This window comes from Nothoprocta perdicaria, unplaced genomic scaffold (assembly GCF_003342845.1).
Source record: "Nothoprocta perdicaria isolate Ctin4 unplaced genomic scaffold, notPer1 scaffold_205, whole genome shotgun sequence".
In the NCBI taxonomy this organism is placed as follows: domain Eukaryota; kingdom Metazoa; phylum Chordata; class Aves; order Tinamiformes; family Tinamidae; genus Nothoprocta; species Nothoprocta perdicaria.
The window spans coordinates 480,868-494,494 of NW_020455261.1; the positions used below are offsets into that span (position 1 = coordinate 480,868).

A 13,627-nucleotide genomic window follows, 5' to 3' on the forward strand; every position below is an offset into this window, starting at 1 on the left:
TGAAAGACAACTATTTGAAATCAAATAGAATAAAAACAAAAAGTAAAAAAGCTCACATTCAATTTTTTCAGGCCCATTGTAGCAGATACCCACTATAGTGTGCTTATTTTCCATTTGGATCAGGCTCCTGTAAGTGAGGCCTGTTGGAATTTTATATGCAACTTCTCACATTTAAGTATAAAAAAGACAACCAAAAACTGTTCCATGTTTCCCTCATAATAAAGAGCCTGCTTTCACAGACCTTGAAAAGCAGAGCCTGAGCACAGGTTATAGAATATATACTAAGTATATATATATATATATATATATATATATATATATTATAGAATATATATACTAAGGCAAAACACCTCTTAGAATCAGAATTATTCTAAATTGGGCAGTCATCCTTTCCCTTCTTCCACCTTCAGCTTAGTGCCTGTGTAGATCTTGTGTCTCTGGAGAGCAGTACCCCACGTGAATGATGGTACTGAAGAATTTCTTCTCACAAAGAATGTATATATCCTAAACGCACAACACCGTACATATCCAGAACATTATCCTGTGCAGTGCTGTCAGTACTTTGGCATGCTGACTTAAAGCAATGCTTAGAACTTACGGTACATTGCAGGTTCAGCGATCGAATGATTGTTCCACTGCCCAACAAACCTGGCATCTATTTTAATAAGTGGAGGTATGCATAACACGAAAGCCAAGCTCATTCAGCTTATTCAGATTGCTGCTTGGTAGATTTTAGATACTGGTATATTTTTGAAGGAAGCAGAAAAGGTAACAACACTGGTTTGTTCTAGTGAAAAATCACAGGCAGAAGTTAAATCACAAGGCCCTTTGCAAGAGGAGAACTGAGTGCCAGCTTCATTTCAGAGAAAGAAATGGAGTCTTCTCAAGTCTTCTTTGTTTTGATACCATGAGAGACTTGGTTTGATGGTGGCCAGCAGAATGAGTGATTTTTTCCTGTGTGATTTTCTGTCTGCAGGTTTGCTTCAAGCTGTGGGATAATCCACAGGACTCTGAAGACTTATCTTACACATGCACTACAACTCAGTGCCACACATATTCTTCTACACTGAAGAACTGCTTGTGCTACTTGTCAGAGTTTCGCCTGCTGAAAAGGGACTGATCACTTCTTTCATACCTGACCTCATTTTTCAGAAGCACCATATAAGAAGGATATGGCATCAAATATTTATAATAATAAATAATAAGAAATATAATGATGATCACTTGGTGTGTGGCTTTCACCTAGTCATAATATGCATTCACGTGCAGGATCAAGAGTTAACAAGATGAGCTGTCAAACTGTGGGCAAAGCTTTCCTTCTGTCAGGAGAAAGCACAGAAAAAGGAAACACATGTGACTGTCCAATAGGGAAAAAAGAAAAGTAGTTGAAAAAAGAGTTTGTGATGAGGCTGCTTGATTTTTGTCTTCCTGACGTGGCTGAAAAAAGAAACAAAAAGTTATCATTTGCTTTTAATGTATTTATAAAAGAGCACAAACCTGAATCACCACAAGGATCAGTAAAGGTTAAACATCTAGTATAAATAAAAGACTGAAAATTTATCTCTGGAACACCAGCACTGGAAAGCATGCTGACATACTGGGAGAAAAAAGAAAAAACACTACATACACGAAGACAGAACTAACTCCATGCCACAGAAGGGCTAGAAGACATTTATGCTGACTGAAATCAGCAGAAAGTCCTTTTTAGACGCGACTGCAGGAAACCAGAGAAATCAGAGAGACAAAGATGCACAGAACCCCAAACTGGTCTCAAGTTCCTCTTCTAAAGTGAGTATGTTGTGGCATAGTTTTACAAATACAAACTTATTTATCGTTCTTTTGTATTTACACTGAGAATATCACTATGCAAAAGCAAATACTGCATGGTAAACATGCAGTAGACTTGACATCTACTAACTATGGCAAGTTGCAGAATCATAGAATCACAGAATGCCCAAGGTTGGAAGGGACCTCAGAGGTCATCTAGACCAACCCCCCTGCACATGCAGGGTCACCCAGAGCACGGGGCACAGGGCTGCATCCAAGCGGGATCTCCAAAGAAGGGGACTCCACAACCTCCCTGGGCAGCCTGCTCCAGGGCTCTGTCACCCTCACTGTCAAGAAGTGTTTCCTTAAGTTCCTGTGGAACTTTTGGTGCTTCAGTTTGTGGCCGTTTCCTGTAGTTCTGTCGCTGGCCACCACTGAAAAGAGGCCGCCCCCCTCCTCCTCACTGCCTCCCTTGAGGTATTTATACACGCTGATCAGGTCCCCCCTCAGCCTCCTCTTCTCCAGGCTGAACAGGCCCAGCTCTCTCAGCCTTTGCTCATAGGGCAGATGTTCCAGGCCCCTGATCATCCTCATAGCCCTGCGCTGGACTCTCTCCAGCAGCTCCACATCCCTCTTGTCCTGGGGAGCCCAGAACTGGACACAGTCTCCAGATGTGGCCTCRCCAGGGCTGTGTRHAGGGGGMCGATCACCTCCCTYGACCTGCTGGAGACGCTCTTCTTAATGCACCCCAGGAAACTTCAGTTTCAGAAACTTCAGTTTCATTGGGTATATAAATAGGTGCCCTTGAGTCTCAAACTACAAAGGTTATTTTAGTCCTAGGGAAACAAAACAAAACAAAACAAAACAGCTATATAATTAGTGTAAAAGAAAGCAAACACAACTTTGTAATACTGGAAAAAAAACCCACAAAACAACAACAATAAGAAAGAACATCCAAATACGTTCCCTATCACAAGAAACAATGTTTCCAGGATAAAAGTAATTTTTTTAAAAACAAACAAACAAAAAGCCAAGACACTGTCAGTCAGTACTTGTGTTGGCAGCAGCTATATGGTAGTTGATGATAGGTAGAAATATAAAAGCAAGCCTTATCACTAAACTGCACACTTGGAAATGAATAATTTGACTGACTCTGCTTACAACTGTGACACACAATTAATCAGTAAATGTGAATTAAGGTAGATCAATGAAAGACTACAGTAGTGCAAATTCGATGATACATTTTTGGATGACACGAATCCACAGGGAAAAATTTCTCCACTGGTGAACATTACCTCCTACGCAAACATAAAAGGCTACTAGGCCCTGAAGAGAAAGCACATAAAGAAAAGAAGACCTCAGAATGAATGGAATGACAACGGTCTTCTGAAAACACATAAAAGACGATTATAAAGGGGATGATGATCAATTTGTTCTTCACTGCCACCCGGTGAAAGAAGATAAGAAATCTACATAACTGAAAATAAGATTTTAGCCAGATAATACGAAATAGTTATTAATTGCTAGTAATAAAACAGCTTAGTTAGACACTGCACAAACCTTTTAAATTGAGGTTTCTAAGAAAAAGTTAGTAAAACTATGTTGACGATGGTCTGCTCATACATATGCATGTGATGTTGGATAGGAGGATGTAGTGAATAATCTTTCTGTTCCTGCCCTTCTGTGATTTGGTAAGTATAGGACTAATTGGGGTTCTGATTAGTGAACCTATTTGTCTTGGTCAAAAGCTGTTGGGGAAGACAAGCAGTGGAGATGCCAGGCAACCACTCTATAAATACCTGAGGATAAAAGACAGACAAATTCACAAAGCACCAATAAGAACAGCCCTGATTATTAAAACATTAGCAAAGCAAGCACTTTTTTTTTTGATCTAAAGTATTTAATTATGTGAGAAGAAGACCTGAGCTCATCATCTGGTATGTAAAGAACAAAATCTTGTTTAAATAGAATCAGTCATTTCTAAAGTGAAAACACACCTACATAGTTTATTTTGCATTTTCCTTTGTTTTTAAAGCTTCATTGAACTTAGTAGTTACATGACATATTCCTGCATGTGCTTCTCTTCAGCCAGAGTTGAAAAAAAGAATTTTTTATAGCTACAAACCATGAACTTGGTTCAGGAAACGGTCTCTTTTTTCCTGAATGGAAGCTCTTGTAAAATGCTTAGAGACATTTTATATCAAACTAAACCCCACATTTTTAGAAAGCTTTTTCTTTCTTTTCTTTCTTCCTTTTTTTTTTTTTTTTTAATAACAAGCAGAAAAACAATTCTATTATGCAGAAGATGAATAACCTAGTCAATTTAATTTGGCTTTTCTTTTTTCTTCAGAAGGGAATAAGGAAATGCAGAGGATTTAATCAGATGATTTGGATGCATGTCCATTAGAGGGAGAGAAAGGATGGAGGAAAACAGGAGGAAAAGAGAGAAACAGTCAAAAAGAAAGCAGGAGAGAGAAAGAAAGCACAGGCAAATATTGCACTGTCAGATCTGTACCGTAAAACTTGTAGTTCTTCTTCAGAGTTCTGCACCTCATCCCTGAGTCGCCGCCAGCGGAGCAAAGCTTTCAATTCCTGCTGTGCTTCTGCCTCATCATGTGACAGCTGCCCAGGATACCAAAAAAAAAAAAAAAAAAAAACACCCACAGATCATTGATTGTTGTTTCCCAACAGTTAATAATAATTCGCAGAAAAAGAAACTTGTTCTGTTTTCCTCCAGCACGCAGGAAATGCAGAAGCAGCGCAAGCATCCATGCCCTTGAACAACCACCGCCACAGAAATCGGGCTGTTGCTCTAAGAGTTAACAGCAGCGCTGGGGGAAAGAGGAGCCTCGCCGGGCACATCAAATCAATAGTCGGTTAAATATTTCTGCCCGAGGAGAGAGAGACAGGCGTGTTGTTTTCCCCTCGGTGACTGGCAATGAGGGAACTGAACACAGAGTACAGTGCAGTACCTGGCATATCGGGTCTGCCTGCATCTTTGCTCTTCCCAGCCGTGAAAGCAAAGAGCTGCTTTTGTGTCCTGATTTTACCCCACTTTCCTGCTATTTCTGCTTCATTAGCAGGGTAAAAGCTCCCTATTGTATCTTCCCGATAAAAGTAGTATTAACAGAAAAATTACGAGATAAATTCCAGGTTGTCATCTTATAAATCAGCAACTAATTTGCACATTTTTTATTAAAGGGGAGGAAAGAAGGGAGATTGAAGAAGGGAATACTGCTAATGTTCTTCTTCATTAAATAAACATTTCAGTCACAATTGAAATTGTAGAATTGAATATATTCATAATCCAACACTTGCACAACAGCAAAATTGCTCAATAATTTCAGGGGGGGGAAGAAGTAACAAAATTTCTCATCTTATAAATGAACAAGTATAATACACAGCCTGTTTGGATGCTTACTCCTTTATAAGGAGATATCTATTATAGTGAAAACACTTCAGTTACCTCTCAGAAGTGTGGGATGAATGTGAGCAGCTCACAGCAGAGCAGTAAAGCTCAAGGTAATGGCAGAAAGTGAAGGAATTTTTCCAGAAGGAAAAAGTGAACCATTTGAACAATCTTTCTCTTTGCTCCACAAGGTGTGGAGAAATTTTATTTTATTCAATGCTACAAACATGCCTAATAATCTGTAAAATGGAAACAGAGAAGAATGTATGTAGGCAGCTGGTCCTAGCGCCCCTTGCTCCCGCACACAAGGAGCCCTGATGACTTACATGGTGCCCTATAGGACAGGAGAAGGGAATCGGGGCCTGACACAGCTACAGGAGGAAACGAACACGCAGAATGCTTCAAGTAGGAGAGGTGACAAAAAAAAAAGAAACACGTCAGAAAACCTCTTCACTACCAAACAGGTAGCCTATGAGGTTTACACTTTAAGATGGGCTATGATTTATTTCTAAGCGTGTGATTCTTTTTCTAGGCAGTATGTAAAAAAAGTGCCAGTGTTTGTGCTCCGTTCATCAGCAGCCATTCTGTTCCCAGGCATGCCTCTTGGCTATTCGTGGGGCAAACAGATGCTATTTTCATCAGTGTGCCCGAGCACTACATTATTCAGTAAGCCACTGCTGATTATTTCAGGTTCAGAAGTACAATACAAATGGAATGAATGCCAAAAAGCTGCCTGATAGCTTAAGGGCAATATTTGAAAAGTACATTTTTTTGAGGAAGGTAATCATTGACAAACAGATGCATCCATTCTTACTTGCACCAACTTTTACCTTGTAAAGATGGGCATTCATTACATACCGATAAGGGAGTAGGGAGTTCTTTTATTTTGCTTTGTTTTTGTTTTTCTGAACCAAGTTAACATGCAAATTCCAGAGCCATTTTGAAAGACTTGCTTCATAACACAGGAGGAATAGTTTAAAACTAACAGAATTATATATTATTTTGATTAAGTATGTGACTTAATAGAGAAGTGAGGTATTGTCTCCTTACCTGTTGAGCCCTGGCCCAAAATACATCTTCTAAGTAAGTGGCAAACCCTTCACTTATCCACTCCTCGGTCCAGTCTCGAGCACCAATAGCCAGTCCAAACCAGGCATGAGCAATTTCGTGACACAGACGCGCTCCGCAGAGATGTCGCCCTCCAGGTAACACGCTCTGCGACAGGAAGATGATATGGGGGCTGCACAACACCAATGAAGGACAGCTGCGTTACAGATCCGTCACAACAGCAACGCATGGCCTCAGTAATACATAGACTTCATTAGCCTTGTCAGCCTGTTATTGCTCTTTGCACGCTGCATCGTCACAGAGACTTTACAGCTCAGACATTTTCAGGAATTAGGTTGCACTTTATTGCTGGTGGGCAGAGATTAAAACTCTGCCAAGCAGTTGCTTCGTATTCAATTGTCAAGCTGCTATTACCTGTAAGAAGTAACTTAAGCCAGAAGTTTTCTATTTTTCAAATTACAAGTCTGATTTATTTCAATAGAAGTTTTTATATTTAAGACAAGATAATAAAAGACGAGCAGGTGCGAATACAGGCAGCAGGCATTTATCAGTTAAATGATCAAAGCTGGAAACAAATACAGCAGAAGCGTTTTATAAAGAAAACAAATTACTGTCCAAAAGCTACAAAGCCCGTGCATAGTAAAGGGGATGCACTCGTTACAACTTATAATGAACTAAAAAAAAGTTACCACCTGAGGATAACAGGGAATCATTTCGGCAGATGTAGAGAAAGGAGAACANAAAAAAAAAAAAAAAAAAAAAAAAAAAAAAAAAAAAAAAAAAAAAAAAAAAAAAAAGAAAGAAAAAAAGAAAAGCTAGAGACCCCATAAATGTCTACATTTCAGCATATGCAAGAACAACCTAATCTTTGTCCACTTTCCCTCTGCTCTCCTCTCAATTCATCCAAATATGCATTAAAATACAAGTTAAATGCAGCAAGAATATGAATGGAAAAAACCCTGCTATGTATAGTTGCATTGAATTGCAAGTCACTGCAGTTCCAAACTCACGTTGTGCTGTAAGGTAATTCATGCTGTTTTTATACCAATTATACATTAACACCCCAGCAGTTAAATAATTTCTGAGATTAAGTACCTTTAAGTGAGAGGAATAGCAGGATTAGGCCCTCCAGGACCAATAACAAGGGGTCAAAGGGTGCCCGAGGTGGGACTCCAAAGGGCACAGATGATCTGCAGAGTGTTCCCGCATTAACCTTGGGCCTCTGTAATCTGCATTTCAGCTCTTTTCTCAACTCTAGCCAGGTAGAAGGCAAAGAAAACTAAGGTAATACCTTAAGAAATTAAGAAATTCAGGTAACACCTTAGAGAGCACAGGTCCTTAGCACTGAGTCTAGCTTTCGTTGCGTGGGAGGGGAGCACTTGGCCTTAAGACGTTTCCAAGAACCAAGTATTAGTCGTCCGCGTTCCTGAGAGCTTCCCCACCCGCCCTACCCTTCCGCTGGAAATGTTGAAACGCCCACAGCTCTCCTCAAACTCATTGGATGTCTGGAACCGAGATCAAGAAATATATGGGCTTGGATAGGGAAAACATGCTCCATCACCCTCGTAAAATACTAGTAACAATCCCACAAAGCAACTTTATGCATTTCAAGCAGTTGGCGACCTAAGACATAATGTAAGGAATGAAATTACAAGCACTTATAGAGGAATCGAGTCACTAAGAACAAAGCATGAACAAACACCAGCTTTCCAAACCTTTGCCAAAAGCAATTCTGCTTACAAAAAAGAAGGGAGGAAAAGAGGGAGAGAGGTGGAGAGAGATAGAAAAAAGTGTGAGCACAGAAGCTGCAAAATACGATGAGCTGCTGCCTTTTATTATACAGCCCCTGTTGAGAACAATAACTGCAGCTTTGGGGGGTACTACTTTGGTCATTTTTAAGTAAATTACCCCTAACTGTGGCATGCGTACAGTGCTACAAAGAAAAACTTCAGAAATAGACCAAGTAACATTCCAGACATACTGCTGGCAGTGTTTCGGACATTTGGTTAAGCAAAACAAAAGTAACGTCAGGCCTTATAAACAGGCTCACAGAATTGTTTACATTTTAAGTGTCTTACTGTAGGTATTTAGAAAATAAAAATAAATACTGCATATCCTGGTTTTTGCAACCACTTCGTAACAGAAATGCCATACTTCTTTACAAAAGGATTATCAAATCTTTCCTGTCAAAAGTATGAACTACATTTGTCCTTCCCTCCCCTGCTCAAATAAGACTTTTTGCAAGGACTTAAAAAAAAAAGAAAACAAAGAAAAAAAAGATTACGCGCAGAGGCAGAATTTCATTTTAGAGATGGAGTACATCCAGCTTCCTTCCCTAAGAACATCTTAAATGATTCCTTTCATTTTGTTTGCCTCTAACAAGAAGCTAAGTCTCCAGCTCAGAGCTTCATACAGTGATAGATAAAAATTACAAAACAGTGAAAAGTTCCCATGTATCTCAAGCTTAATTTTCTAAAAGCCTAAACATATTTCTGGAATATGTCCAGCATTTGTTGTCATGAATAGAAATTTGTTTCTATGCTCTACTTTAAATTAGATATTCTCTATTTTCAGTATATGTTTGAATGCCAGAAAGTCTACTCCACCTCTACTGTTCTTGTCAAAATCTACTTTTTAAACATCATCTACGATGTGTAATATTCTTTATATTATTCATTTACTATCAATGCTATTCCTTGAAGACTCAATAACACAGGAAAGTCTCACACGAAGAATAATCTGGATGATCTAAAGGATACATATGGGCAAACACATACATATTTTTAAATGAAAATGTGAACTTGAACCTCTTACTATCCATATGACTCATTAGAATCATAAGGCTTGATATCCATTGCTTTCATTAGAAATTAAAAGGAAAGAAATGTGCTTCTTAAATTAAGAACAGACAAAAGTGATTCACCTCAGCAATTACACCCAGGCTTGACCAGGTCTGCCCAGCTTATAAAACGCCTCTAGCTGACGTCTTTTCAAGTCTGGCCCAGGTTTTTGAAGCAGGCTAGAACAGGTTGCCTGGATGCGGTAAGGAAGATGGGAAACCTCTCCCAGTTAACAAAAGAAGAAAACCCCCGTCAGTCCTTCCCAGGAATCTGGGCTAGTTCCCAACGGCCCTTGCAGAAAACGAAGTTAATTACTTGTTTTCAACAAGTATACACTTGGTTACACTTCTAAAGCAAAAGGTTATTATTCTGACCAGAATCACACCCTTACAGCTTAGATCTTTGTATCATCTGACTAAAAGAACTATTTCTTTCCCTCATGTAGCTAAAGCAAATCTCAGCTCTGTAACTCCCTCCAAAGACAAGCACACAAAAGAAAGCATAAGGAGAATATCAGTCCCTGTTGAGAAGTATTATTTCTTCATTTGGTGTGAAAGGCCTAGGGGTTTAGATGTTCCAGTCACCTGAATCCACCCATGTAGATGTTTTTCATAAAAGTTCTCCTCAACAACTACAAGTTTTCCATGGAGTCGTAATGATCTCCACAGTAACCTGACCAGTTTAGCAGCCAAATCTCTGAAAGCAATTTTGCAGAAGTTTCTCCAGACCAAGTCAGACGCAGGTGCCGCTCCGCTCGCTGGCTGCAGTGCTGTGTTATCCTTGGCGGATCCCGCGCTATCAGGCACAGGCACAGCACAGACCCCAGCCAAATGGAAGTGTATGAACTCAAGCGTGTGCTTAAAGTTAGCAAATTAGGAACACGAAGCATATTTCTAATGGGTTGTTCCATTTCTTTTGACGTAGAAAACTTTCTACCTTCATGTGCAGGACTCTGCAGATACAGTTTCTTATATGTTTACTGAAATAACAGAGAAGGGACCACACGAGCTGGAAAATTTTGCTTGCAGAGTCAGAAGTAGCACCCAAAACCACTATCATGGATAGAAGTCAAATAATAAATAAAAAGAAATCCATGTTTTGACAGCACACCCCATATTGCTTATCTTTTCCTATTTGGAAAGTGGGAGTCAGATAGGAAATGGATTATATAGTTACTGTGCTTCTAAAACACCATATAAATCCCCTCTCAAACACGAGAGAGGAAGCAAGAAAAATCCCTGTAAGATATTTTCATGGGCATACACTAAAACTAAGGTATACCTTTAAAGATTACTAGTTATGGAATTTGATAATGCTGGACAATTAAACGGCAGCTCTTACGCTATATTCTGTGCTGTCTCTCATTATGACTGCTGCCTTCAGTCCAGGTTATTGTAGGGACAAAGAACAATATTAGCGTATCCTCTGCAGCATCCACATCAGATTTAGATTTGGTTAGTTTGCTTTATGATTTATCTGCAAGGACACTTGTGTCATTGGAACGCAAATAAAGATGTGCAACATCCAGTTATTGACATCTATTACCTCCAGGATGCTGCTCCATGTGTTGTGGTCAGCGCTGAGAAGACTACAGAGATGAACAATCTCATTGATCACCACAGTTCACACTGTACCAGATACTCAGGTCTACATGTTGATGCAGCTGCAGAGACAGGATCTGGTTATCAAAGTACTCTGAACATAGTGCAAGAAACCTCAGAAACTTCACAGAGAGAGCTTTCTCTTCCTAAAATCATACTGGAAACCGTGTTGAAAGAAGGATTATACCAACCAGTCTCAGAGTGCTATGATTCAACATCCAGTATTTTAACTCCAGCCTTTTAACTTCCTGCAGAGAGTCAAGCCCCTAATCACCCATCCAAACACCTGAGGGGCACCTGCTCCTCCTCACAGCTTGGCAGGAAATCACTTCCTTCTCACTTATTTCCCCAAAACCAACAACAACTTGATGTCTTCCACATAAGATAAGATAAGCATAAAGGAAAACTATCCTATGTGGTTCTTCCAATTTCATGCTCACAACAAAAGAGTAACATAGGATCGGGCAACATAGGATACTATATCACACAGATGTAGGTACAAATTTCCCCATACCACAAGCCAACTGCAACTTGCTGTGAAGCCTTTTACCTGAATAAACCAAGAAACCTCGATGTAAACCAAGAAGAAAGGAAATAATTTATCTTACCTATTTTGCATGTAGAGTTCAACGTAGGCACTGGAGGTAACGAGATCAATCTCCAGTCTGCCCAAGTAGGAACTCTGATGTTGAGCAACAAGTCACTAGTTGACCCCTAAAAGTCCCAGGATGCCAAACGACATCTCAGCTTATTTCTCAATCATCAGACACATCTCTATCACACAGAAGAATCTGCAGGGCACAAACCTTTTCTGGAGCCCTCTAGATATAATGTCTTAAAATCTTATGCAAGCACAGCAATATTAGCTCATTTAGAAACTGCTAGGATTTGCACGGACAGAAAGCTGCCTCCTGTTATCCAGAAAGGAGAATGACCAGAGGCAATCACGGAGTAACAGACAGAATTACAGATCCAAATACTTCTCAGTTCCCATTAGGTGTATTCCTCAACGAGTACTGTCATTGCTAACAAGATAATCTATGAATCAGTACCACTGATTTCCAAATCCCACCTAGGTACTCATAATAGAAAGCTCCATTGTCCTATGCCAAATACTTCCAAACTGTAAGTCTTTCAAGCTTTATGATTCAACTAGTTTATTTATTGTTTCTTAAAAAAGACAAACATATCAGACAAATTGTTGATTCCAGATTATTGATTTGATTATTGAAGTTGATCTAGATTATTTCAGCAAGAAAAGAAATCAAGATCAAGAAATTCAATGTATTTTAAAGTTATATGGTTCTGTAAACAGTACCTAAATACGTCAGTTCTCACGAAACTATCTTTTTGTGTTTGAAGCAAAAAAGAACTGAGGCAAAGACCATGACAATTTGAAGGATCCTTACTCTTGCTTACATACCGACTCTCACAAAATAGATTCAGGAGGAGTGAAATTTTTCTTTGTGTGTGAGGAAATATGGAGAATACAAAGCTCCTACTGAATGCAGTAAGAATTTTATATATACAATATGAAGACAACATTTCAGCTACTTTCTGGTAGAAACTAAATTCCAGATTTTATATGAAATCTCTTATCACATTTTTCAACACCTTTCATATATTAAAAAATGACAAATTTCGAAAAGATATTATGTCATTCACTCCTTAAACATTGTGAGAAGTCTTTTTTAGTACCTTTCATTAGTACCTTTATATTTATTCTCTCTTATTTAGAACTGATTCATAAAACTGGGATCATAAAATTAACCTTAAACTTTGCTCAGATGAAAAAAGTGAACAGTACATGGTCAAGTAAATCAAACATTGTAATTAATCATTTTAATATATTTTATATTAAATATTAAATATATTTATTATATATTTAATATATATAGTACACTTAATTTTAGTAAGAGGAGAATATTGGAAATAGATATAGAATTTCTGAAAAATGTACACAAATCTCCTTTAACAAATACAAAATTGCTTTGTGCAATAAAAAAAGGAAAAGAACCCCTTCTAATATACTCTAAAAGATCCTCTTCTAATGTACTGAAGAGACAACTTAAAAAAAAAATCTTATTTTATATTAGAAATGTACATAGCATTTGTTTCAGAGACTGTTCAAACTGCTCTTTGTATTGTCACTAAAATGATTAATATGATTTTCAGTCCCAGTGTAAATGATCGCTTTTGCCATTGATGAATGTTATTATTTGATCATGGATGGATTTCATTATTTGTATTTTTCCATCAGTGCTCTTACTGGAAGCCCTGGATTTCCTTTTCCTACATTGTGAAGTTTCTGACAGACATTTACAGAGCTGAGAGCTAAAGCACAAATAACTTAGTAAGACAAATTCTCAGATTAAAATTGCTGGGATCACTGTGTTAAAAACAGGAGAAAAACAAAATCTTGAAGGCAGAAGTGGTTCTTATGAAGACAGGACAAACTCTAGTTAGAGGAGCTTCACAGAATAAAACAAACCTGAGAAACACTCTTACTTTTAAGGATTCATATAACACATATTTCACCTGAGAACCAAGACTACTCCAGAGCTCCCAGTCACAAAGGATATTGCTAATATTAAGATTAAAAGCTGCAAATTCCTGATAGTTTTACAGAAGATGCACAAATAGGTAAATCTAAGAGTCTTCATACTACAGAAGAGGCATAGACAGATTTTTTTTGAGTTCATATCCAATAAACACTTGCTTCTTGTGCCAACTCACAAACGTGGGAACAAACAGTGAGATGAAGATAACCAATTTCGCATGACGAAGATAATTAGCCAATTTGCATGCGATCTAATTTTTGTCTGTATAGAATATTACTCATAATGCTTGTTTGTAAGAGCCAGTACCTACAAATCCTTCTGGAGCCTTTGATCTTCCTTAGAAAAGTGTACAGTTCCAACACTGTCAATATCTATTCTGAT

At 38.4% G+C, this 13,627-nt stretch overlaps 1 protein-coding gene across 1 annotated transcript in view; it reads right to left on the minus strand.

Annotated features, from left to right (window-relative positions):
* Positions 1–13,627, minus strand: part of CUNH9orf3 (chromosome unknown C9orf3 homolog) — a 180,131-nt gene that overhangs the window by 109,727 nt on the left and 56,777 nt on the right. The window contains exons 5-6 of the mRNA XM_026038247.1: positions 6,227–6,416; positions 4,283–4,389 (exon numbers count right to left, since the gene is read on the minus strand). Coding sequence (XP_025894032.1) covers positions 4,283–4,389; positions 6,227–6,416 — 297 coding nt within the window. The remainder of the gene's footprint in view (positions 1–4,282; positions 4,390–6,226; positions 6,417–13,627) is intronic.